The sequence below is a fragment of the Pipra filicauda genome, unplaced genomic scaffold (assembly GCF_003945595.2).
Source record: "Pipra filicauda isolate LSUMZ 115617 unplaced genomic scaffold, ASM394559v2 scaffold334_size1588553_pilon, whole genome shotgun sequence".
NCBI classification, from domain to species: Eukaryota; Metazoa; Chordata; class Aves; order Passeriformes; family Pipridae; genus Pipra; species Pipra filicauda.
The window spans coordinates 270,553-296,343 of NW_024104459.1; the positions used below are offsets into that span (position 1 = coordinate 270,553).

Genomic DNA, 25,791 nt, shown 5'->3' on the forward strand with positions numbered 1-25,791 from the left:
AAAAGTACTTTCTAAAAATTGCATGATATTTGGAGGTACAAAGGCTTGGAAGTGTAGTAAACTCTTCTGATAGCATTGATCAAATGCAGCCCTTGAAAAGAGCAGGTAATACCTCTTTTTACCAGTCCAGTAATAAAAAAACAAAAAACCAGCCCACTCCAAAACGAAAGAAGAAAAAAAAAAAAAAAAGGGGGGGAAAAAAAGTATTTCCTTATAAGTTTGTTTTTGGTTTTGTTTTTTTTTTTTTTTTTTTCTCTAATCTATGCCAGATACAAGCAGTAAAGAGAGTCCTGGCTATTGGGTCTAGCTGACTTGGGCCTAGGACTGGTTTTATAGAAAACATTAAAGCTGTTTGTATCTCTCTAGGTTAAATGGAGTCAAAATAAACCCTGTTGCCACTGAGGGCAACACAGAAGAAATTGTACCTTTTACTTTGTTTCTCACTCTGAGAAGATGCTTTGCAGACAGATGGAAATTGCTTAAGATGAAACAAAAAAAGAAGTATTTTCAAGGAAGACTGTAAAATAACATCTTAACTACAGCATTTCCCTTGATCTTCATGACATTTGGAGCTCTGATGAAAGGGAAACCCTAAATTGCACCAGGGAAGAATTAGATTACCAAGGACCACTCTTCTGACTCATGCACACAGTGGGATCACAGTCTATGCAGAAGAGGTACTTGTATGGAAGGCAGTCTCCTCTTTACCTCCTTACAAGCTACACAGGGCTACATGTTTAATTTAGCTATTAAGATAGCTTTTTTTTCGGGTTGTTTTGTAGCTCTGCTGCCTCTCATGTTAACTTACTGCAATGCTTCTCAGCTTCAATGAGGCCTAGGACCACGAATAGTAACTAAAAGGCTCCAATTGGAGTGATGTGATTTATAGATCAAGATTGAAAATTATCTATTTTAATTATTCACCCCATCCCAAGCTGTAAGAGAAAGCATGGATTAAGATGATACGTAGTGGACATCACCCTCACATTGCATTTGTGTTGATATTCACTGAGACAAAAGCTTCTCTAAACAAACAACTGCACCAGTGCTTTGGCCAGGCATATTCTCAGTGAATTCCATCATCTCACTTGTAAAGCAAAACTGTGCCTCTTTAGAGTGATGTCTGGAGATGAGCATCCCTCTTCTTTTAGCCACAGTACAGGTCAAACATTACACCTGAAACACTTCCTTCTTCAGCCATTCTGTAGATGGGTCTTCTCACAGTGTGTAATGAAGGAGCCTAGAAAATAGTAGTCTCTTTCCCTAAAATCTCTTCCTCAGAAGGAGTCTTTTCCTCTTTAGCAGAGTAGATTGCAAGTGGGCATTGGTAATCAGGCTGCCTACTTCTCACCACTTTTTATATTTCAGGAAGCATATGGAGGCTGACACATTTCCCGATGTATACTCAAAAATTACATCAATTTGGATCCAGGGCCTCTGATTATCAACATGAAACTACAGACAACTCAAAATCTCTTGCTGTTCTGCAGCAATTTCAATGAGCTTTGGAGGTAGCCATTGTCACCTGATATGCACAGAAACAGAGGTAGGGAGGAATCTGGTGGTCTGCTCATTGCCTCATGGGCAGAAACAAATGGTGCATAGAGGTGGACTTAGTTTCAGATGAATGCTTGCTCCTTGAGGCTACCTGTGAGCTAGCACAGCTTGCATACTACTGACCAGGCTATAGTTTTAAATTCCCTTTTCTGGATCTTTTCAAGACTGGTGGGTTAAACTTTCCATTTTTAATGGTATATCATACTTCTGACTCTAAAGAACTTGATGTGATGAATACTAAATCAGCCTTCAATGCCATAGCATTCTTTTCTTTATGTTTCTTGGAAAAGGTTTCAGTAGGCCAACAGGAATCCTTCTCTTGTAAGGCCCCTTGGACAAAATTTTTTTTTTTTTTATAAATATGGAAGTGATGGGACAGCTGTCATAGGAATTCTCATTTGAATAGATGCAAGCAATAAGGAAAGAATATTGCTTCATGCAGATAATTTTTAAAAACCTCTTAGAATCTGTTAATCAGTTGAAAACTAGCAGAGGAGTCTAGTGGAAAAGGAACAGGAGACATGGATGTATTCAGGGTTCCCCAAACTAAGCACTTTACATAACACACCTTATATATACTGAAAAATAAGATGACAAAACAACCCACTAGCTCTTCTCTGAACATGCCTGCTTGCCCAGCTTCATGCATTTCCCCTGTTTTCATGGGTGCAGTGATACCAGCAGCTATTTTTGCTCTTAGCTCAGGGCTGTATCAGCTGCTGGACATCTCTGCCAAATTCCTCCTTTCCTTTGCAGACTCTGCATCCCAGTGTGCTCTAGGAAAAGTGCAGGGAACATCATCTTCAATCCCTGCCCTCCAGAAACACAGAGAGAGGAGAAGGACCAATCTCTTCTCCCTCAAGGATGTTTGTCCACCTGTGCTGAGGCACTGTGAGCTTGTTTCTATGAGGTGGTAGCTCATTTTCCTGGCTTCTCTGCAAAAGTGGAGGGTTGCAAGTTGTATTTGGGCATCATGGGTCACTGATGATGGAAGAAGAGAAATGAGAGGAGTCAAGCTCTTGGTTAGTAAAGGAGTAACAAAAATAGTGATGCAGCAGTGCTCTTCCGCAAGCAGGTCTTTCCCCCAGATCCTGTGTCAGAGAATGCAAGAGGTAAAACAGGTCCGAAAGGCAACTCTTAAGTGTCTAGATTAATCAGAGAAAGCTACCATGTAAAGGCAGTTATTCTTTGCTTGACCAAGGTGGGCACCAATGGGGAGCAGGTGAACACCAAGGGCTGCATGCCAGCCAGAAGTTTAAGACCAGCTGCCTTGGAGGAAATAAAATTGCCTAAGGCATTCTGGTGATGTGAGTGTCATGGTTCAGAGTGGGATGGGAAAAGATGGGAGTTCCCACCAGGTAGACTTGTACATTGTCACCCAGACCAAAACCAGACCATCTCCAGGGAGGAGATGAAAGATGAAACAAACAGCTCTTTCTACTTTCCCTTTTTGGATCTTGTGACTGTGTTGGAGGGGTTGGAAACGCTGGTGCCTAGAAGGACATTTTGGCAAATGAAGCTGGCTGCTGCTAGTCCAAAATCTCTTGAGATGTTTCCCTGTGAGGGTCAATGAAATGAAGGTGAAAGAGTGTTCCAGATCCAGCCAGCCACTGTGGGCCCTATAAAAGGTCAGCCAAGCCATTCCCACATTTTTATGTGTTTGATGACAAAAGAGTTGGGAGTCACTAAACTGAGGTGCAGGAAATGTTGTTTCCAGCTATACTGAACCTAAACCTGGTGACTACATCCAATGTCAATGACAAGTGCAAGTGGCAATAGAGTTTTGTTACAACTGAAATCTATGTCTCTGTCTACTAGGACTGTAATCAAACATTTGCATGCAACTTAGACAGAATTACTCTGTATTATCTGGATCTAGAGAGATGCTGAAGCAGAACCTTGAGAGCCTCTTATAGTCCCTGCTACACTGAAGAGGGGCAGGCACCAGCCTGTCAGGGCACCACCAGCCCTATCTGTCCCTGCCCAGCACCTCTTGGGCTCCCCCAATCCTGTCCAGGTTCCAGGACCCCATTCCAGCTCCCCTGGGTCCATCAGCCCCTGCCTCTGCAATACAGAAATAGGGCCAATCTCAAGCTCCCTATAGCCCTGCCCAGCCATGGTATCACTGCACCAGGGACTGTGTGATTAGCAGCATGAAAACCTGTTAGTGAATCATACAAACAGATTTTACAGATTTAGAATTGTGTGCTTTATTTAGAGTGTTTTTGCTTCTGCGTGCCAAAGACTTATATGAAGCTCTGTGGTCCAACAGAAACCTTTTAATCTTTGGTCTTCATGTGCCAAATTATTCCACTAATATTAGAGAGCCTTTTGCTATGTTAACAATAGCCAAGACTTTCAGAGAAGGTAGCCCATTCTGAGGTGGATAAAGTATCTGCTGTGCAATACTTCATGCATAGAAGTGTGGAAAGTCTGGAAACTTTAGGTTTGGAAGTATGGGAAAGAAATATCCCTAACTGAGTGTTTCACAGTCGTCAGAGGTACAAACTTCTGTAGGAGAAGCAGCGGCAGAGCTTGTAGTGTTTGTGCTACCTCACTCTCTTAGAAATCATTCTGTTTTAAAGAATGAGATGCTGTTTGCTTTCTTATCTAATGTAAAAAGGACTCTCTAAAGATTAAGACAGAGTTTCCTGACTCACAAAGAAAACCAAAACTTTTGCTCTCTCGAGGTCCGTTTAGTGGCAGGACTGGGGATTTCTTGTCCCCTCGCCACGCAGATGCCTCTTTTTTCTCGAGAAGACACCAACAGGCGAAAATAGCCGCTTCCACGGCCTCACAGATGTAGAGGAGATGTGACAGACAAAGGAATAAAGAGCCATCCCGTTTTACCCCAAGAAACACAAGCGTGAGTTCGGAGCGCGGGGCGGGGCGGGGCGGCAGGAGCCAATCAGCGCCCGCCGCGCTGCTATAAAAGGGGCGCGGCCGCAGCCGCCGCCGAAGCTCGGTCTGTCGGTGACATGTCCGAGACCGCCCCCACCCCTGCCTCCGCCGCCCCGGCCCCCGCCGCCAAGAAGCCGAAGAAAGCGGCGGGTGGCTCCAAAGCCCGCAAGCCCGCGGGGCCCAGCGTCACCGAGCTCATCACCAAGGCCGTGTCCGCCTCCAAGGAGCGCAAGGGGCTCTCCCTCGCCGCGCTCAAGAAGGCGCTGGCTGCCGGCGGCTACGATGTGGAGAAGAACAACAGCCGCATCAAGCTGGGGCTCAAGAGCCTCGTCAGCAAAGGCACCCTGGTGCAGACCAGAGGTATAGGTGCGTCTGGCTCTTTCCGCCTCAGCGAAAAGCCTGGAGAAGTGAAAGAAAAAGCTCCCAAGAAGAAAACAGCCGCAGCCAAGCCCAAAAAGCCGGCGGCTATGAAGCCCGTCGGCGCCGCCAAGAAGCCCAAGAAGGTGGTAACAGTGAAAGAGAGCCCCAAAAAAGCCAAGAAGCCGGCGGCCAGCGCGGCCAAGAAAGCAGCCAAGAGCCCCAAAAAGGCGACGAAGGCTGCCAAGCCCAAAAAAGCAGCGGCAGCAGTGAAGAGCCCTGTCAAGGCAAAGGCGGCGAAGCCAAAGGCAGCAAAGCTGAAGGCAGCGAAGCCGAAAGCAGCGAAGAAAGCAGCCCCCAAAAAGTAAGTCCCCTGTGGAAGAAAAGGTCTTTCTCCACACTTTAACCCAACGGCTCTTTTCAGAGCCACCCACGCTTTCTTAGAAGGGCTGAAATGCTGTTTTGTGGAAGGGGCAGCAGGGAGATGTTTTGGGGAATGGTGGTGTGCTGGTGCAAGTGCCGTTTCATTTCGGTAACGGCCAGACGGAGCAGCAAGATTCAGAGTCGCTCAAATTTCCCCTGCATAGAAGGGGGAGGGAAGCACCGCGCTGGTGGCTTTATGCCGATACGGCATACGGATTGGGTACGGCCTCGGGAAGGCTGATCTGCTTCCTAAGAGCGCTGACAGCCCCGCCCCGGAGCCGGAGTGGTTTGAGCACGGGGCTGTGGCTCGTACTAACTGGAGGTGTGTAATTATATCAGACAATTTTAAAATGCACCGCGGGCTTTTGAGACTTCAGTGAAATTCAGGCTCTTTTTCTGACTTTGTAGGTGGCTCTGAAAAGAGCCTTTGGGTTTCTGTTGCTTAAATTTTCCCGGGCGTTGCTCTTGGGCGCTTACTTGGCTTTGGCCTTGTGGCTGTCGGTCTTCTTGGGCAGCAGCACGGCCTGGATGTTGGGCAGCACGCCGCCCTGCGCGATCGTCACCTTGCCCAGCAGCTTGTTGAGCTCCTCGTCGTTGCGGATGGCGAGCTGCAGGTGGCGGGGGATGATGCGCGTCTTCTTGTTGTCGCGGGCCGCGTTGCCCGCCAGCTCCAGGATCTCGGCCGTCAGGTACTCGAGCACGGCCGCCAGGTAGACGGGCGCGCCGGCGCCCACCCGCTCGGCGTAGTTGCCCTTGCGCAGCAGCCGGTGCACGCGGCCCACGGGGAACTGCAGCCCGGCCCGCGACGAGCGCGACTTGGCCTTGGCCCGCGCCTTCCCGCCCTGCTTCCCGCGCCCGGACATGGCAGCCACTCAGCAAACCGGCGCTCGCTCCGCAGCCGAAAAAGCCTCGGTAAGTCCCAGCCCGGCCCGCCCGGCGCCTTATATACAACCCGGGCGGAGCGGCAGCGCCTGCTCCGATTGGCTGCAAGAAAGGAATCGTTCGGCAGCCAATGGCAAGGCGAATTCAGAGGAGGCCAATAGCAAAGCCGGGCGCGGGGCGAACCAATAGCGACGCGCCGCTGGGAACAGCACCGCTATAAAAGCAGCTCCCGCGGCCTCTGCGCTGTCGTCGGTTCCTTGTTTGCTGCTTTCGTGTGGTGAGAGTCGGTCGCGTGTTCGCAGCCATGCCCGAGCCGGCCAAGTCCGCACCCGCGCCCAAGAAGGGCTCTAAGAAGGCCGTCACCAAGACGCAGAAGAAGGGCGACAAGAAGCGCAAGAAGAGCCGCAAGGAGAGCTACTCCATCTACGTGTACAAGGTGCTGAAGCAGGTGCACCCCGACACGGGCATCTCCTCCAAGGCCATGGGCATCATGAACTCCTTCGTCAACGACATCTTCGAGCGCATCGCCGGCGAGGCCTCGCGCCTGGCGCACTACAACAAGCGCTCCACCATCACGTCGCGGGAGATCCAGACGGCCGTGCGCCTGCTGCTGCCTGGCGAGCTGGCCAAGCACGCCGTCTCCGAGGGCACCAAGGCTGTCACCAAGTACACCAGCTCCAAGTAAATAGCTGCTAGAAATACTGTATAACCCAAAGGCTCTTTTAAGAGCCACCCACTTTTTCAAGAAAAGGGCTTTAATTTCTACTTTTCTGTTGTAATTTTACTTGTAGTGTTGTCTGATTTGCTTAGTGATCAGTGTTCAATCCCAACGATTAAAACAGTTCAGTATTAACAGAAACTGCATCTAGATCCTATTAGTGCTTTTTACACTTGTATCGTGACTGCTTTTTCTGGCAAGGTTTACCCTACCTACTGTGCGTAGGCTGCTTCAATTACCAGCTCTTTGTAAGGCACCCCGGCTGTGCCATCCACATCCTGCTTGCTGTTAAAGTACGTTCTCTCCCTAGCTCAGGCTGTTTTCAGCCCTGGTCAGTCCCTTCTCCCTGTCTCATACCATGGGCATGTTTTCAAAGATATATGCATGCCAATATAGCTTTTTTTTCTTGTTGTCCTATATTTCGTTGGTCTTTCCAATCTAGGGAAAAAAGATCTATTAAATATATGCCTTAAATGATTAATAAAGCTGTTTGCTAGTATTTAGTTTTATTATTCTAAGGATCCTAATAATAGTTTGTTTAATGTCTTCAGAACAAAATTGCACTCATATAAAGCGATTTCTTAGGCCCTGCTGCCCCCTTACGGGGTTTTTTGAAATTTCGGTCACTTCACGTTTTGCAGCGTCGGGCCCTCAGAAATATACGAAAAACTGCAATTACTGATAGAAAAATTGTTTCCAAAGGATACTATACAAGTGGAACTTAAAAGACCTAGAAAGACATAGAGGACTGAAAAGTTAACTGACAGAAAACACAAGCGAGTAATCTGCAAGTGAAAAAGTTGGTGGCTCTCAAAAAGAACCACAGCCTGGCAGCCACGCAGACCCAAAGGCTCTTTTAAGAGCCACTAAGTGCACAGTGAAAAGACCTGTAGCACTGCTTTGAAACAATCAGGGTTTTGTAATATTTTGTAGACTGTAATGTTTGACTTTTATGGTCCCAGACCTTTATTTTTTTTAGTGTCTCATTTTACTGAGCATCCTGCATATAAACAATTCTCTTTTATAAACCCCGTAAGGCTCTCAATTTTCTTCTTTGTAATTAATCTGCAGTCCTTTGCAAATACTGCAGGGAGTAAAAGGTGCTTTATGAACACCGGATGGGGAAGAGAGACAAAATTGAAACGAGGAAATGTGAGGATAATGTATTAGTTTAAGAGAGATAAGCAGAGAGCCTCAGACAGAATAGAGGAATTTACATCCCTGTGACTGTGACTGTCTCGATACACCTCCGAAGAAGGAGATGGGAGTGATTAGAGAAGAAAGCCAAAGAACTCGGCACTTCTAACTCTTTGGCTGTCAAGTAAAAGCTGCAGCGTCTTAAAACTGTTACTGTCGTACCCAGGACAATTACTTTGAAGGAATTTAAAAAGCTCTTTCTACAGATCGAGCAGTAGCTCTTAGACAAGATTGTCCCTCTTAAGCTATTATACTGACATTTGTCCACTCTTGACTTGTTCCTCCTCCTATACCCAATAATTCTGCAGAGATTTTAATCAGCGATTCAGCTCTTTTCGTTGTGCATGTAGGGGCTCTTAAAAGAGCCTTTGGGTCTGTGTGGGCTGCCTGCGTGCCTTGCCGGGGAAGGGCTGCGGCAGGAGACTCAGGCACGCTCTCCGCGGATGCGGCGGGCGAGCTGAATGTCCTTGGGCATGATGGTGACGCGCTTGGCGTGGATGGCGCACAGGTTGGTGTCCTCGAAGAGCCCCACCAGGTAAGCCTCGCTGGCCTCCTGCAGCGCCATGACGGCCGAGCTCTGGAAGCGCAGGTCGGTCTTGAAGTCCTGCGCGATCTCGCGCACCAGGCGCTGGAAGGGCAGCTTGCGGATCAGCAGCTCCGTGGACTTCTGGTAGCGGCGGATCTCGCGCAGCGCCACCGTGCCGGGCCGGTAGCGGTGCGGCTTCTTGACGCCGCCCGTGGCCGGCGCGCTCTTGCGGGCCGCCTTGGTGGCCAGCTGCTTGCGGGGCGCCTTGCCGCCCGTCGACTTCCGCGCCGTCTGCTTCGTGCGCGCCATAGCTCCGCAACCACCGCCGCGCTCTCGCTCGACACACAAGACACTGCAGCGACCGCCGCGCTGCCGCGCTCTTTATAGCCGCAGCGCCATGCCCATTGGCCGCCGCGCGAGACCGCCCGGCTGCCATTGGACCGTTCGCGCGAGCCCGGGAAAAGCTCGCGCCTCCCGCGCGGGGAGCCCGCCCCGCCCCCGCCCCTTGCCCGCCCCTTCCCCGCGGCCGCCGGCCCGGCCCGGCCCGACCTCCCCGCGCCCGCCCCGGCGCCGCCGCTCGCTCTTTGCCGGCTCTCTGCAACGCTTTAGCGCCGGCTCCCGCCGCCACGAAGGCTCGTTTGGAAGGCAGGCGGGTGGCGGCAACCACCGTAGGCCAGGACCGGAACAAGGCCTCGCCGCCCACGCACGCCTCGCGCCCGGCCTCTTGCAAACCCGCTCCCCCTCTCGCCCGCCCCCGGCGTCGGGACCGCTGGTCAAGCTCCCGTCGGCCACCGCCTTCTCCCCCGAGGGCTCGCTGTTTCTTCCCGCTCAGTAGCCGCGGTGGGTTCAGGGCCACGGCAGAAGGACAGAAGGACAGAAGGACAGAAGGCGCGGGGGGCAGCCGATGTTCGCGCCAGACGAACCTTTCCTGGCTGCTCCCCCGCCAGGGTTTAAGCCGCGGTTCGCTTGCGGCGAGCGCGCCCTGGGCAAGCGGGAAAGGGCCACGAGCGCCACCCATCGCCGCCCCCTCGGGAGCCGCCCCCGGCCCGGCGGCGGGGAAGCGCCGCGCAGTCCTCACCCAGGTCCGACCGAGCCCGGCGGCCGCGCGGCTCCGGCTCTGCCCGACCGGCTCCAGCCCCTGCGGCGGCGGGACCGACGGGTCGCGGGGGGACAGGGGGGTGGAGGGAGAAGCGGGCGACAGCCAGAGAAGAGCCAGGCGGGGTAGCCTGTGCTCGCCGCCACGGCCGGGGCTGTGCAGGTCGGGGACGACAGCGCCGAGAAGCGTTGCGCTTTGCTTCCCCTGGTCGCCCTCCCGTCCGTATACCGGTCTCGGAAGGGGAAGCGAGCGCCTCAATCCCGAGCTTTTTGCTCAAAAAATAAAGAACCTAAAAACAAGCTGACAGGGTCTGCTATAACCCCCTGAGCTTTTGCTGTCCCCGATTCACACGGTCTTTCGCTGGCACACCTCATGAGGAAACAACACGCACCGGCTTTCCAGGATACATTTGTTGGTTTGGGGCTTTTTAAGAGACCGAAACAGCGTTCGTTTATTGTTTGATCCACCACCCCTAAGACTACACCAAAAGGGGGCTTCCTCGGATTTTTTTTAACGAGTTGTGAAGGTTCTCTGCTCCGCTGAGGCAGATGCTACCCAACCCAACACACTGTTTATTGCAAGCGACATCCCGCTTTCCTTATACTTTACATTTCACTGGTACTGCTTTTTTCCCGGAAAAAAACTTGGGCTAGCATAGAACAAATGAGCACAGCATCAGCTCTTTTATTGAAAAGGTGGGTGGCTCTTAAAAGAGCCTTTGGGTCAAGGAAATCTGGCACGGGGGAGCTGCAGAGGCAGCTTACTTGGAGCTGGTGTACTTGGTGACAGCCTTGGTGCCCTCGGAGACAGCGTGCTTGGCCAGCTCGCCAGGCAGCAGCAGGCGCACGGCCGTCTGGATCTCCCGCGACGTGATGGTGGAGCGCTTGTTGTAGTGCGCCAGGCGCGAGGCCTCGCCGGCGATGCGCTCGAAGATGTCGTTGACGAAGGAGTTCATGATGCCCATGGCCTTGGAGGAGATGCCCGTGTCGGGGTGCACCTGCTTCAGCACCTTGTACACGTAGATGGAGTAGCTCTCCTTGCGGCTCTTCTTGCGCTTCTTGTCGCCCTTCTTCTGCGTCTTGGTGACGGCCTTCTTAGAGCCCTTCTTGGGCGCGGGTGCGGACTTGGCCGGCTCGGGCATGGCTGCGAACACGCGACCGACTCTCACCACACGAAAGCAGCAAACAAGGAACCGACGACAGCGCAGAGGCCGCGGGAGCTGCTTTTATAGCGGTGCTGTTCCCAGCGGCGCGTCGCTATTGGTTCGCCCCGCGCCCGGCTTTGCTATTGGCCTCCTCTGAATTCGCCTTGCCATTGGCTGCCGAACGATTCCTTTCTTGCAGCCAATCGGAGCAGGCGCTGCCGCTCCGCCCGGGTTGTATATAAGGCGCCGGGCGGGCCGGGCTGGGACTTACCGAGGCTTTTTCGGCTGCGGAGCGAGCGCCGGTTTGCTGAGTGGCTGCCATGTCCGGGCGCGGGAAGCAGGGCGGGAAGGCGCGGGCCAAGGCCAAGTCGCGCTCGTCGCGGGCCGGGCTGCAGTTCCCCGTGGGCCGCGTGCACCGGCTGCTGCGCAAGGGCAACTACGCCGAGCGGGTGGGCGCCGGCGCGCCCGTCTACCTGGCGGCCGTGCTCGAGTACCTGACGGCCGAGATCCTGGAGCTGGCGGGCAACGCGGCCCGCGACAACAAGAAGACGCGCATCATCCCCCGCCACCTGCAGCTCGCCATCCGCAACGACGAGGAGCTCAACAAGCTGCTGGGCAAGGTGACGATCGCGCAGGGCGGCGTGCTGCCCAACATCCAGGCCGTGCTGCTGCCCAAGAAGACCGACAGCCACAAGGCCAAAGCCAAGTAAGCGCCCAAGAGCAACGCCCGGGAAAATTTAAGCAACAGAAACCCAAAGGCTCTTTTCAGAGCCACCTACAGCATCACTGAAGAGCTAAATTGCTTTTAAGCGATTTTGAAAAATATTTAGAGAACGTCAGTAGCGCTTTCTAAATGATTTTATATCAATGACTGATTCGTTAAATGCTGTAAGAGCAACAGCGTTTACAGACTGTTTTAGTGATGTTGTGAATCTAATAAATCTGTTCCACTTTGGGAAAACCCTCTATCCCCTTTACAATAGCCTAGCACACTGCGGAAAAGAAAGCGTTAAGCACCGGTCATAAGTAGCTGAGTACTTAAGCTGCCCTGAAGCTATCCACAATCCACAGGATTGAACGTTTTGTCGGAAGGTAACGATTAACGCAGCATCTCGGGGTGCGATCACGGCACGCGCTTCGTGGGGTTTCATGTGCAACACATTATACTAAAACTATTTGAAAATAAATCTTATTTCAGCGCTTTTCGAGAAAATTTGGGTGGCTCTGAAAAGAGCCGTTGGGTTTTAAGTGCGGTAGACGACTTTTCTTCCACGGGAGCCTTATTTCTTTTTGGGGGCTGCCTTCTTCGTTTTGGCCGTTTTCGGCTTGGCTGCCTTCGGCTTTGCCGTTTTCGGCTTCACCGCCTTCACCTTCGCTGGGCTCTTCGCTGTTGCCGCTACTTTTTTGGGCTTGGCAGCCTTCGTCGCCTTTTTGGGGCTCTTGGCTGCTTTCTTGGCTGCCGGCTTCTTGGCTTTCTTGGGGCTCTTCTTCGCTGTCACTGCCTTCTTAGGCTTCTTGGCGGTGCCGACGGGCTTCTTAGCCGCCGGCTTCTTGGGCTTGGCTGCGGTTGTTTTCTTCTTGGGAGCTTTTTCCTTCACTTCTCCAGGTTTCTTGCTGAGGCGAAAGGAGCCGGAGGCACCGGTGCCCTTGGTCTGCACCAGGGTGCCTTTGCTGACGAGGCTCTTGAGCCCCAGCTTGATGCGGCTGTTGTTCTTCTCCACATCGTAGCCGCCGGCAGCCAGCGCCTTCTTGAGCGCGGCGAGGGAGAGCCCCTTGCGCTCCTTGGAGGCGGACACGGCCTTGGTGATGAGCTCGGTGACGCTGGGCCCCGCGGGCTTGCGGGCTTTGGAGCCGGCTGCCGCCTTCTTCGGCTTCTTGGCGGCAGCCTTAGCTGCAGGAACCGGGACAGCGGGCGCTGCCTCGGCAGCCGGGGCGGGAGCACTCTCGGACATGACGACGCTGCGCGGACGCGGCTACCGCTACACCGGCGGTGCCCCCTTTTATAGCAGCGCGGCGGGCGCTGATTGGTGCGCTCACGAGCCCGCCCCGCCCCCCGCCCGCTCCGGCCGCTCGGCTTGTGTTTCTTCCTTCCAAAAAAAATGTATTTTTCGTTAAAAAACTCTGACTGCGGCGCCCCGTTTCTTATCATTCTTGCTGCGGAGACAAAATAGTTTTGTCTTGCGGAGTTTCTTTTAGCTGAGAGTTGAAATGAGTTTCAGGCAAGGCAATAATCCCCGAGTTTGGGGATTGCACGCAGAGCTGGACGGTGAGATTTTTATTTCTCCTTTTGAATTAAAACTTTGCTTCTGACAGCACTGTCACAGTGACAGCGGATACATGTTCCTGAGACGGTTTTTCATCAAGGTGGCTCAAAATGGGGGTAATCTGGGGACCTTGTCTTAGCATAAACGAGCTTTAAAAAGAAGCAAGTAACACAAGATAGTCACCCGGCTCTGTATCTGGGTTATGAGTTGTTTTCCATAACACAGCTTCATCTCTTAAAAATAATGAAACCTTTGGTCCTAATTCCCTACTTAGCTCTAGTAGGAGCTGATCAAAACTAAAGGAAAGATGTTTTTCACTAGAAACATTAATGTGAAAAGCAGCTCTCTTAAATCATCAGGAACATTCAAAATCCCATAATAACATATAGTTCTTTCTCTGTTTCCCTCGGTTTTTGGAGTCCTTGTACTAATATTTTAATTAATGTACCCCCATTTTTTTCCTCCAGAATGCTTCTTTTGGTGAAGCACTGTAGATAAACATATTCATTTCTATGTTCTTATTTTAAGATAGTTTACTTGTGTGCTTACTTTTACACTATACTTCAGGAATTTTTTCAGCCAGAAAAAGCAATTTCACAAAAAGAAAAACAAAATAAAATCAAAATATGGTGTACTTGTTTTCATTATGAAAAATAGAAGTAAAACCGCAGGATTTTCTTTAATAAAATAATATAAATCAAGTGGCTTAATCAAACTATTTTGTCCTCAAAACTGCTGACAGAAGCAAGGGCATGGCTTTTTACAGTGTATGAACTTTATGATGTGGGATAAATTGAATACACATAAAAATGATTTTTTTCTTAGGATGACTTGGATAGAGAAGTGTCATGTTTGAGCATTCGTAGTATACTGTGGGAAAGAATAGGAGACCCTTGTTCTTGTCTCATGATTATAAATGCAGTAATTTGACTTCTTTCACTTTTTCTTTTGATAATGTAATATCACACACTGTCTTGTGAAGTTTTGATGATTTGGGGTTCAGCTTTCAGAACTTGTCAGTGGTACTGGATTATCATGAGTGGGGTGCACCTAAAGTGTGAGACTTCCAAGAGATGTGGTGGCATTTCAGAGGCCTTTTTTCTAGAGAAGGCAAAGAGCAGAATAACATCATATGAGAGAGTATAAAAGCAGAAGATCATGTGGATTTTGATTTGTTCCGATGCTGTATTTCACAGTAGTTTCACCTGCTGAACCCACTGTGAATTTTGGGCTGTGAAGTACCTTGTCACAGAAGTGAATCTGTTGGGAAGAACACACACCATCGGGGAGAAATTTCTGGGTGATAGTTCTGTAGCATATGTATTTCCTTCAAATTCTGTATCTTACTCAATTCTATTGACTCATATCAGTCACTCCACTAGTAGCTTTACCTTTAAATTCTTTTGATCCTTTGCAAATGCATTTCCCTGGGCTTAGGCTAGACCTCTGTCATTCTTTCAAACACTGATGTAGTAGCACAGTCCTGGAGCAGTCTATATGCTTTCCTAAAAGTTCCTTTTCCTGGTTGTCCCAAATTTTGGCCATCTACATGGACTTTTAAATTTTGTTTTTCACAACCATAGACAGTTAATTTTAGGCTCAGCAAAGAAGGAAATGCAAAGAGATCTTGCAAATGTTTCCAGGTGGAGAAGGGGAAGGAGAAATAAGTTTAATTCCTTAAATTTAATGGAGAATTTATTAAAAAAAATCATTACTTCAAATATTATTGTCAAGAAAAAAGATCTTAACTTTTTTTCCTAATATGAAGTTTTGTACAATGATGTACTCAGTAAAATGAGAATGGCTTCTGTCCTCTATTTTTCCTAAAAAAAAAAAAAAAGTTAGGCAAACAGAACATTTATTAAATACCAATTGGCCTTGGGGCAATTGATTGAAGGATCAGGAGCACAGGTAATGATTTCCTTGATCCTTCCAGTAACAGAATATTTATTGAATACAGTGGACTGGGATATTTAGAAGTGATGTACCAGGAAGAAGCTTCCTCCTCCTCCTTCTCCTAAAAACAAGTAGGACTGGTACCTTATACAGCAGGTATGAGTCCCTGGAACTAGAGGGACAGACAACTGATGAGGTGGGCGGAAGTTCTTCTGGGGCAGAGGGGACTCCTAAACCAACGCCAACTGTACTCTGCATCACGACCACCTCCGCTGAAAGGGGAACAGAGGGCCTGATGTGCACACTGGACCCAACCCACAGGGAAGTCTGTTGTCTCTCAGGAGCTCTGTTGACAGAGGGAAGAGTGCCAGCAAAACTTGAACTCAGGACATGAGGAGAGCAGACTTCAGGCTGCTTGGGGAACAAGCAAGTAAAGTCCCCTAGGAAAATGTTTCTGCTGGTGCTCAAGCCCACCAGTGCTGGTCACTCTCTAAACATTGTCTCCTAAGGGCACAGGAGCAGGCAATTCCTAAATGTCAGAAGTCAAGCAGATGAGGCAGAAGGCTGAACAGGGAAATAAGGTGAAAAAGGAAGGTGTATGCTCAGCGGAAGCAAGGTCAGCTGACGTGAGAAGAATACAGAGATACTGCTTGCCACTGCAGAGACAAAATTCATGTGGCCAAAGCTCAGCTGGAGTAAAAGCTGGCCAGAAATGTGGGGGACAAAAAAGAGTTTTTTCAAATACGTTAATGGCAATAGGCAGTGTGTAACATTAGCCTGTCATAGGATGAGAATGGTCACCTCACAAACAGGAACAGAGGCAAGGCAAAGGCATTTAATGCTTTCTTTGCCTCTGCCTTCAACATGGATGATGGACCAAGGGAGTCTCAATGTCCTGAGCTGGAGGACCATGACTGTGAGAATGATCAACTCCCAGATGACCCTGAAGTTGTGCAGGATCTACAACAGGGTAACCCACCTAGTTGATCTAGGAAAGCCAGTAGATGTAATCCTTTTGGACTTTAGCAAAGCTTTTGGTGCTGTCTCACACAGTATCCTTCTGGTCAAAATATGCAGCACACAGCTGGATAACCATGTTATGTAATGGGTGAGCAGCTGCCTCACAGGTTGGGCACAAAGGGTTATACTGAAGGGGGTATCATCAGGCTGGTGACCTGTCACTAGTGGGGTTCTGCAGGGCTCCATCCTCAGCCCAGTTCTCTTCAACATCTTCATTAATGATTTGGACACAGGACTCGAAGGAATACTAAGTAATTTTGCCAACAACACTAAACTGGGAGGAGCTGTTGACTCCCTCAGGGACAGAGAGGCCCTGCAGAGACCTCCCCAAATGAGAGAGATGAGCAATCCCCGACCATATGAGGTTTAACAAGGGCAAGTGCTGAATTCTGCATCTGGGATGGAGCAGCCCTGGTTGTCTGTACAGACTAAGGAACAAGAGACTGGAGAGCAACAGTGCAGAAAGAGACCTGGGAGTCCTGGTTGATGGGAAGTTGAATATGAGTCAGCAATGCCCTGGCAGCCAAGAGGACCAACCATGTCCTGGGGAGGCATCAGGCAAAGCATCGCCAGCCGGTCATGGAGGGGATTGTCCCACTCTGCTCTGCACTGGTATGGCCTCACCTTGAATATTGTGTGCAGTTTTGGGCACCACAATATAAGAAAGACTTTAAGTTATTAGAGAGCATCCTAAGGAGGGCCATGAGGATGGTAAAGGGTCTGGAGGGAAAGACTTATGAGGAGAGGCTGAGGTCACTTGGTCTGTTCAACCTGGAGAAGAGGAGACTGAGGGGAGACCTCACTGTGGTCTTCAACATCCTTACAAGGGGATGAACACTGGAAGAGGCTCCTCAGGGAAATGGTCACATCACCAAATCTGACAGAGTTCATGAAGCACTTGGACAATGCTTTCAGGCATATGGTGGGATTCTTGGGGTTTCCTGCACAGGGTCAGGAGTTGGATTTGATGATCCTGATGGGTTCCTTCCAACTCAGCATATTCTGTGGTTGCATGATTCTATGAAACTTTCCCAAAGTTCAGTCAGGAACTCAGGGATGCATTTTTCTCCAATTCTGGTATGGATAAATGCTTTCAGGAAGGTCCTTTTTGTGAGCCTATGTGACTTATGGCCCATTCTATGCCCTATGGAAGCACAGAATGATTTGTGTTGGAAGAGTCCTTCAAAAATTATCTAGACCAACTTTGTTGTCGTGCGTAGAGACACCTTTCGCTAGAGCAGGTTGCTCAAAGACCCATCCAACCTGGCTTTGAAACCTTCCACTGAAGGCATCAACAACTTCTTTGGGCAACCTGTTTCAGTGTGTCTCACCACCTCCATAACGAAAAATTTCTTCCTTACGACTTATCTAAATCTACCTTCTTTCACCACAAAATCTTGCCTCTTGCCCTGTCACTACAGGCCCTGGTGAAGGTGAGGTGTCAGTGGAGTGAATGAAGAGAATTGCCTCCCTCAACCTGCTAGCCACACTTCTTTTTATGCAGCCCAGGATACAACCAGTTTTCTGGGCTGCACATTATCACCTCATGTCCAAGTTTTTATCCACCTATATCTCTAAGTCTTTCTATGCAGGGCTGCTTGCAATCAGTTCATCCTTCAGCCTGTAATTATATTTGGAATGGCCCTGACCCGGGTGCAGGGCCTTGCACTTGACCTTGTTTCACTTCATGAGGTTCAAAGGGGCCCACTCCTCAAACCTGTCAAGGTCCCTCTGGATGGCATCCCTTCCCTCTGGTGAATCAATTGCACCACTAAGCATGGTGTCATCCACAGACTTGCTGGGGGTGCACTCAATCCTGCTATCAATATTATTGATGAAGATATAGAACAATAACTACACTGCAACTATATCTGCCAATTCCCTGAGGAGCCTGGGGTGAATTCCATTAGGTCCCATGGATTTGTGTATGTTCAGGTTCCTTAGATGGTATTGAACCTGAACTTTTCCTACAAAAGGAGGGACTTTGTTCCCCCAGTCTATGTCTTGAGTTCAGGGATGTGAGATGGGAAACAGAGACTGCCAGTGAAAACTGAGGCAAAAAACTTGTTGAATACTTCAATCTTCTCCATGTCAGTAGTCACTAAATCTCCTGTCTTATTTAATAGGGGACACATTTTCTTTAGTCTCCCTTTTCAGTGTACCTACAGAAAACTTTATTATTCTGCACATCCCTTGCCACATTCAGTACCAGATGTACCTTAGCTTTTTTGATTCCATCCCTACACACCTGGACAACATTCCTTCATTATTCTCTGGGTATGTGCCCCTGCTTCCACTGTCTCCGCATTTATTTCTTGCACCTCAGTTCAGCCAGAAGGTCCTTATCCAGCCATATTGGTCTCCTACCTTCCTAGCCTGCTTTCTTACATGTGGGAATCAAGTACACCTGTTCTCTAAGACAAATGTCCTTAAATAGCTTCCAGGTCTGTCCTGCTCCTTTATTTCTGAGGGTAGTTTCCCAGGGGGTCTCATCCCGTATTTTCTTAAACAAGTGAGAGTTTACTCTACTAAATTAAGGGTCTTGTCTTTACACTTTACCTGATCCATACCCCTCAAGTTAGTAATGGGTCTAGGCTTAGGCAGCAGCCCAGGTTACCACCATTCTTGACCTCTTCAATTAGTTAATTTGTGTTGTTAAGCAATCAGTGTTTACTGTAACAGTAGTGCTTCTCCTCTAGTTGGACTTTATTTCACCTGGATTTAAAAATTATATGCAGCACATTTCAGGAGCCTTCTGGATGGCTTACAACTTGCAGTGCCACTTTTCCAGCAGATGTCAGGTTGATTGATGTTGTCCAGCAGGATCAGAGCCTGTGAGTATGAAGCAGCCTGTAACTGAAGTAAGAAAACCTTCATCAACATCCTCCTCCCTATCATTGGGTGGCCTGTAGTAAGTACCAACCATGAGGTTTCCTTTGTTGGTTTGGTATCTAATTTTTTTGCCAAGAAGCTCTCAACTGTTCATCACTGTTTTCCCAAGACAGTTCTGTGCTATCAGTCCATTTTTTTACATAGAGGACAACCTGTGCCTACCTTCCTTCTTTCCTGACCCTTCTGAACAGTTTAAAGCCATCAATTGCAACACTCCAGTCTTGGGATTAATTTCACTTAGTGAACTATGACTGTTGCTCTGGAGGATATATGGAGACATCCATCTCACAGATGTAGCTGAGGAGGCAGGACTGCAGCATATACGTGCAGACTTCAGACAGAGTGATCAAAGTCGTGCATTAAGCCTACAGCTGCAAAGCCCCATTTACAAGTTTTTCACCTTGGGCTGCCTAAGGCTGCACAGTAACTTCAATATTTTCTCAAGGCCTTCCTGAAGCCTTCCTGAGCTGTCATACTTTATATATGTTCTGCAGTGAAATTAATTCTGTTTTATGGGTGTTCCAGGTACATAAAAAACATCAGTAAAGTCACGAAGTCACTCAAGACAACTCAAATCTGCCCTTGATGTAATTGTAGACTTTGGATGATTTGAAAGATATCTTTTGTCCATGTATGATGGATTTATCATGATGTTCTAAACTACAGCACATTGTTACATGAGTAAAAAAAGTTGATGTCTCAATAGGGAAGGATGTATAACTGCATATTGTTCAGTCTCCAGCAAAGAGTTTTTCCTCATGATAAAATTTTTTTGTATTCATAGAAATTTGAAATCTCCAGATAGAACAGTAATCTCTTAAAATAAGAAATCCATGATGAGAGATATAATAGGCATTAGGCAGAAAATTTAGGTATTACAAAGGGATCCATAGATACAGCTTTCTTGCTTGCTTGCTTGCTTGCTTTCCTTCATTCGTTCTTTCATTCTTTCTTTCTTTCTCTTGCAAAAATACTTAGATTTTTTTAAAGTTTTATTTTGGTTCAAGGAAAGAGATAAATAGTTCTTTGATAATTCCAGACCACAAAGTTTTTGATAACTTCTGACCTCAGTTCAGGGATAATTCCAAGAATCAGTTCAGATCAATTGATCAAACAATCAATCAATCTGTCAAATTATTAAATTTCTTGGTTAGTATTTAATGTTTAAACGTGATATAAATAGAATATATATGAAAATGCTACTGTACTGGATTAATTTGTATTATATATTAGTGGTTTAATAAAAAGGTCACATGAATGTGACATTTTCTTTGCTGCTGCACACTTTGTGCATGTTACCTGGGGTCTCCCAGTCCAGCATGTCTGGACTGCTGTTACTTGCTCTGTGCTTTAGGAAAGAGTAACTTCTTCCCACTGAGGATTCCTCTGGGGAAGGAAGTGGCACTTTCTTTCCTAGGCCATCCACTCCAGAAACAGCGTGAATAAAGGTGACTGCAACATATGGCTGAGGTTTCATTTGCATTTCAAGATGGTGAGAACAAAATTTTAGTTTTGACTTGTACCTGGCTTCTACAGTGGTGTGGGTCTGATTTGTCAAGATGAAGTAAAATGTTACAGAGGGTACGCCTTGTTGCAGAACTGAACTGTCCTGTACCATCTATAAACTGCAAGTGATACAGGCAGAGATTGAGTGGCCGAGTCACTTCCCAGCTGTCTGGTGCCCTGGCTCAGAAGACCTGCAATTGATGGTGGAAAGCAATACTACAAGGATGGGAAGAGGGCAATTTGCTGCAATACTTCAGAATGTGGAAGGCATCTGAGGTACCCTGTCTCTTTGGAGGCTATGATAAATGAGCATCAGAGCATTGCAGGTGAGCACTGAGAAGAGAGTACTCTGGAAAAAGAACTCTGAAAGTACTCTGGAAAAAGTGCTCTGGAAAAAGAGAGGCACTGGAAAGCTGATGTCTAGGACTCCTTCCCAGACATTTTGAGGTTGGGAAGACCTACGCATTTCAGAAGGAGCTTGTGGTTCTCTCCTTCTAGGAGATACCCTGGAAGTCATAGTGGGCTTTTTGCTCCCAGGAGCCACTTTGTTTGTTTGTTACAGTCCCTAACTGCTGTTTTCTTCTTCTCCCTTCTCAATAATAATAATAATAATAATAAAAAAATTACAGGTCTTGTAAATTGTTCTGGAAGCTTCTCTGCATGCAGGCCACTATTCACAGAGTAAGTAAATTTCATTCATAGAATGAGATAAAAAAAATCAGTAGGATGTAACTATGACATATCTAATTTTTGATAATTCCTTCTCTGAATCTGGCTCATGAGTACCCTTGCTGCCCCACCTTTTGGTAGGATCACTGCAGATGAAAGTGTTGGGGCAACCACCATCATCTACTTCCCTACAGGATGCTGCCAACTATCACTTGGGTATACAGACACTTCAGGCAAGTGGTCAGCTTTGATTCACTGGTCCCCTTGGGTGCCTTTATCTCCTCAAGGTATGATGCATCACCATGTCACCTCTTCCGCTAACTCTCTCCTTTGTCCATCTCACCCAGACAATGGATCAAGGTAGTGAGAGGGGTTACTATTCTCTATTTAGCTGGACAAAGAAATATTCTGCCTTCTCTGGTGTTTTAGAATACCCATCCTAAGCTTCTCCTGTCTGTCTAGGCTGACCATAGTAATGTTCAGCACAATTCTTGTCTGAGTTACTACAGCTCAAACCCACAGTTTATGTCATAAATCAGGCATCTGGACATTTGATGTGGCAGGGAAGAGGTGGATGCTACATGTTCAGTAATGACAGACATTGCTCATATGCTGTGAGGAAGAAATAGTCCTCTGTGAAGGCGAGTGGGGATGAGAGATTGTGGGTATGTAGCAACCGCAGAGAATAACAAACAGGAGGCACCTTCATATGGCTGAGGTGGATAGGAAGAATGACAGAAGAATGAGAGGAAGAAAAGATAGAAGAGTCAGAACAGACTGACAGCCACTATTATTGACACCTATGACACTTTCAAGCCAATATTCGTAGAAGCAGATGTACTGTGTCAGCAGTATGTCACAGTATCAGACTGGGAAAGATTGGAAGGGACACCAGCAGGTCATCTGGTTTAACATCCCTACTCAAGCAGGACCATCCTAGAGCACATGGCACAAGATTGTGTCTAGACAGTTCTTGAATATCTCCAGTAAGAAGACTCCACAACCTCTCTGGGCAATCTGTTCCAGCATGTGGTCACCAGCACAGTAAGGAAATTCTTCCTCATATTCAGGAGGAACTTCCTGTGCATCAGTTTCTGCCTCTTTTTCTGCTGCTTGGCACCACCAAGAAGAGCCTGGTTCCATCCTTTTGCCACCCTCCCTTCAGATACTTACATACATTGATAAGGTCCCCTATCAGTCCTCTTTATGCAACTCAAGGGGAGACTGCCCTGATATTTTCCCAGTATCAGCTATTTGAGAAAGTGATGGCAAGTTGAGCTAGAAAAAGTGATCTGTGCAGGATCACACTGCTATCTCAGGAACTGCTTGGAAGCAGCTGAATTTTTACTTCAATCCTCATATCTGTGCTATCATCACTAATACACTAGATGAGGACAGATGTGTAAATGCTGGTTATTTTAAAGAGAAGACTCTATTAAATCTAATTTAGTTTCATTAAACATATTTCTAAAAGAACAAATATGTTCACCAAAGTTTGTGAGGAATTGTGGGAGGGGCCTGCCCTGTAAAGGTGAGTGAGTTGAGAGACAAGGGAGTCAGCAGGGCATGAAGGGCCATGCAATGACCAAGGACACAGCCCTGCAGCACCTGTACGTGGCGAGTGGGAGAGGGATGGTCATAGTGACTGGGGACAGACAAGGCCCTGGATCACTGGGCAAGTCTGCTGGGATGAGGTCGGGATGAGGTCAAGCTGGGAAAGTGGAGCCCGTGGAACCAGAGATGCACAGGCACAACATGTAAGGTAAAGCCTGAAACTGAATGCAACTCTGAAGTCAAGGGATTAAGACCCGTCTGTGGAGGGCAAGACCTTGAGAAATCCCCAAACAAGTCACTTTCAAGTCTGGCAAAGCGAAAGGGAGAAAGGATGTCCAAACAAGAAGTATGTTTTCCTTATGAGAAGAGAGCCCAATTTGATGTAGAAGTACAAGCAGAACAGCAATGAAATCTGCCTATACACATTTAATGTGAAGACTAAAGAATTTTTGCTCTGCATTGCTGGCCCAGGGTAGCATTTTCCATCTAGTGGAACAGGCAATGGAAACCGACTCCCCTTCCAAATGTCATTCTGTGTTCAGGGATGGATGCCTGCCACATTCTCCCCCAGTGTATGGACTCGAAGGCGACCAGGGGAAGCAAAGCGCAACGCTTCTCGGCGCTGTCGTCCCCGACCTGCGCAGCCCCGGCCGTGGCGGCGAGCACAGGCTACCCCGCCTGGCTCTTCTCTGGCTGTCGCCCGCTTCTCCCTCCACCCCCCTGTCTCCCCGCGACCCGTCGGTCCCGCCGCCGCAGGGGCTGGAGCCGGTCGGGCAGAGCCGGAGCCGCGCGGCCGCCGGGCTCGGTCGGACCTGGGTGAGGACTGCGCGGCGCTTCCCCGCCGCCGGGCCGGGGGCGGCTCCCGAGGGGGCGGCGATGGGTGGCGCTCGTGGCCCTTTCCCGCTTGCCCAGGGCGCGCTCGCCGCAAGCGAACCGCGGCTTAAACCCTGGCGGGGGAGCAGCCAGGAAAGGTTCGTCTGGCGCGAACAGGCGGCTGCCCCCCGCGCCTTCTGTCCTTCTGTCCTTCTGCCGCGGCCCTGAACCCACCGCGGCTACTGAGCGGGAAGAAACAGCGAGCCCTCGGGGGAGAAGGCGGTGGCCGACGGGAGCTTGACCAGCGGTCCCGACGCCGGGGGCGGGCGAGAGGGGGAGCGGGTTTGCAAGAGGCCGGGCGCGAGGCGTGCGTGGGCGGCGAGGCCTTGTTCCGGTCCTGGCCTACGGTGGTTGCCGCCACCCGCCTGCCTTCCAAACGAGCCTTCGTGGCGGCGGGAGCCGGCGCTAAAGCGTTGCAGAGAGCCGGCAAAGAGCGAGCGGCGGCGCCGGGGCGGGCGCGGGGAGGTCGGGCCGAGCCGGCGGCCGCGGGGAAGGGGCGGGCAAGGGGCGGGGGCGGGGCGGGCTCCCCGCGCGGGAGGCGCGAGCTTTTCCCGGGCTCGCGCGAACGGTCCAATGGCAGCCGGGCGGTCTCGCGCGGCGGCCAATGGGCATGGCGCTGCGGCTATAAAGAGCGCGGCAGCGCGGCGGTCGCTGCAGTGTCTTGTGTGTCGAGCGAGAGTGCGGCGGTGGTTGCGGAGCCATGGCGCGCACGAAGCAGACGGCGCGGAAGTCGACGGGCGGCAAGGCGCCCCGCAAGCAGCTGGCCACCAAGGCGGCCCGCAAGAGCGCGCCGGCCACGGGCGGCGTCAAGAAGCCGCACCGCTACCGGCCCGGCACGGTGGCGCTGCGCGAGATCCGCCGCTACCAGAAGTCCACGGAGCTGCTGATCCGCAAGCTGCCCTTCCAGCGCCTGGTGCGCGAGATCGCGCAGGACTTCAAGACCGACCTGCGCTTCCAGAGCTCGGCCGTCATGGCGCTGCAGGAGGCCAGCGAGGCTTACCTGGTGGGGCTCTTCGAGGACACCAACCTGTGCGCCATCCACGCCAAGCGCGTCACCATCATGCCCAAGGACATCCAGCTCGCCCGCCGCATCCGCGGAGAGCGTGCCTGAGTCTCCTGCCGCAGCCCTTCCTCGGCAAGGCACGCAGGCAGCCCACACAGACCCAAAGGCTCTTTTAAGAGCCACTACACTGGTCAATAAAAAGAGCTGTAATCCTGCTTTGTAACTGCCATAGGTATATTATTGTTCTCAGCTTCTTTTTATTAGTGTTCTGCATATAAAAGTTTATTGAAACCAATGTTTCTCTGGCATGTCTTGGTAGTCCTTTGCACATACTGAAAAATAATAGGTACCTTTTAAACACAGTGTGTGACAGGACTGAAAGCTCCAAGCAAAATTACTTATACATCCTTGTAACTGTCAAACCTGGCAAAAATGGAGGGGAATACATATAAAGGCCTGTATCAGATTGGCTAGGGATAAAAGTTGGATCATGCACTCACTTAATGTTCTCCAGTGACTGTATTAACATTTCCCCCTACACTCTTCTGATTTTGTCTCTGCTCCCCCACCCAGTGAAATTGCTGATTTTATCAGCACTACAGCTTTATATATATATACATATACATTAATATACATTATTGCAAGAATACATAAATTTCTGCTCCAAGATTTTTTTTAAACTTATTGAAAATACCCCCTTCCCCAAAAATGCTCAGAAAATACATAATCTTTCCTTCTGTGTTTTATTATACGACAACAAAACTGGACAAACAGGATAAGTTATTCCTGTCTACAGTACTCTTCAATCAGTTTCTTGGCCTTTTCAGGTGCTTTTCTGTGCTGCAAGAAAGAAGCCTCAGGTGCTCTGTGGCATCAGCGTGGTAGTCCCTCATTTTGAGACCAGTCTTAAAACTGATTTATTGAGGTGGAAATTCTTGCTTCTGGCATTAACGATCGTTGGAACAAGGCAGAAGCCCCTTTTTAGAGAATATGTTTTAGCCAGGTTTGACAGAACCACAGGAAATTTCTGCTCTTGCTTTAACCCAGCCAGCCGCAGAGTTTAAGGTGCAGATTTCCTGAGCACAGGGGGCTCTTCCTGGACACAGACTCGACCCTATCCTGTCCCCCCACCCACCGCCCTTCCACCTCCCTTCTCCCTCAAAGCTGTGTAAAGTCCAGCATTGTCACAGGGATGTAGAGCCCTCCATCCTGCCTCAGGTTGTCTGCTCAACCCCTCTTTAAGAAATATATCGATCTCTCATTTCAGCCCTTTGATTTGTATTTCCTTCCCCTTCCCAGGTGTTCATAAGCAC

General features: G+C 49.3%; 8 protein-coding genes across 8 annotated transcripts; 4 read left to right on the top strand and 4 right to left on the bottom strand.

Moving 5' to 3' along the window:
- The first annotated feature begins 4,529 nt into the window (after positions 1-4,529).
- Positions 4,530-5,413, top strand: LOC113988020 (histone H1.11L-like). Its single transcript, XM_027721245.2, has one exon. It carries the CDS (start codon positions 4,536-4,538, stop codon positions 5,181-5,183), a length of 648 nt encoding a protein of 215 aa, XP_027577046.2. The 5' UTR covers positions 4,530-4,535; the 3' UTR covers positions 5,184-5,413.
- Positions 5,414-5,651: 238 nt separating this feature from the next.
- Positions 5,652-6,126, bottom strand: LOC113988025 (histone H2A-IV). The gene has a single exon (XM_027721251.2). The coding sequence runs from the start codon at positions 6,099-6,101 to the stop codon at positions 5,712-5,714; it is 390 nt and encodes a 129-aa protein (XP_027577052.1). The 5' UTR covers positions 6,102-6,126; the 3' UTR covers positions 5,652-5,711.
- A 159-nt stretch (positions 6,127-6,285) lies between these two features.
- Positions 6,286-6,879, top strand: LOC113988029 (histone H2B 1/2/3/4/6). The gene has a single exon (XM_027721256.2). The coding sequence runs from the start codon at positions 6,425-6,427 to the stop codon at positions 6,803-6,805; it is 381 nt and encodes a 126-aa protein (XP_027577057.2). The 5' UTR covers positions 6,286-6,424; the 3' UTR covers positions 6,806-6,879.
- A 1,424-nt stretch (positions 6,880-8,303) lies between these two features.
- Positions 8,304-8,916, bottom strand: LOC120323747 (histone H3). The gene has a single exon (XM_039383993.1). The coding sequence runs from the start codon at positions 8,868-8,870 to the stop codon at positions 8,460-8,462; it is 411 nt and encodes a 136-aa protein (XP_039239927.1). The 5' UTR covers positions 8,871-8,916; the 3' UTR covers positions 8,304-8,459.
- A 1,350-nt stretch (positions 8,917-10,266) lies between these two features.
- On the bottom strand, positions 10,267-10,961 carry LOC113988028 (histone H2B 1/2/3/4/6). Its single transcript, XM_027721254.2, has one exon. It carries the CDS (start codon positions 10,796-10,798, stop codon positions 10,418-10,420), a length of 381 nt encoding a protein of 126 aa, XP_027577055.1. The 5' UTR covers positions 10,799-10,961; the 3' UTR covers positions 10,267-10,417.
- A 135-nt stretch (positions 10,962-11,096) lies between these two features.
- Positions 11,097-11,603, top strand: LOC113988021 (histone H2A-IV). Its single transcript, XM_027721246.2, has one exon. The coding sequence runs from the start codon at positions 11,122-11,124 to the stop codon at positions 11,509-11,511; it is 390 nt and encodes a 129-aa protein (XP_027577047.2). The 5' UTR covers positions 11,097-11,121; the 3' UTR covers positions 11,512-11,603.
- A 373-nt stretch (positions 11,604-11,976) lies between these two features.
- Positions 11,977-12,753, bottom strand: LOC113988018 (histone H1.10-like). The gene has a single exon (XM_027721243.2). It carries the CDS (start codon positions 12,751-12,753, stop codon positions 12,082-12,084), a length of 672 nt encoding a protein of 223 aa, XP_027577044.2. The 3' UTR covers positions 11,977-12,081.
- An 11,387-nt stretch (positions 12,754-24,140) lies between these two features.
- On the top strand, positions 24,141-24,698 carry LOC120323744 (histone H3). The gene has a single exon (XM_039383977.1). The coding sequence runs from the start codon at positions 24,176-24,178 to the stop codon at positions 24,584-24,586; it is 411 nt and encodes a 136-aa protein (XP_039239911.1). The 5' UTR covers positions 24,141-24,175; the 3' UTR covers positions 24,587-24,698.
- Positions 24,699-25,791: the final 1,093 nt, after the last annotated feature.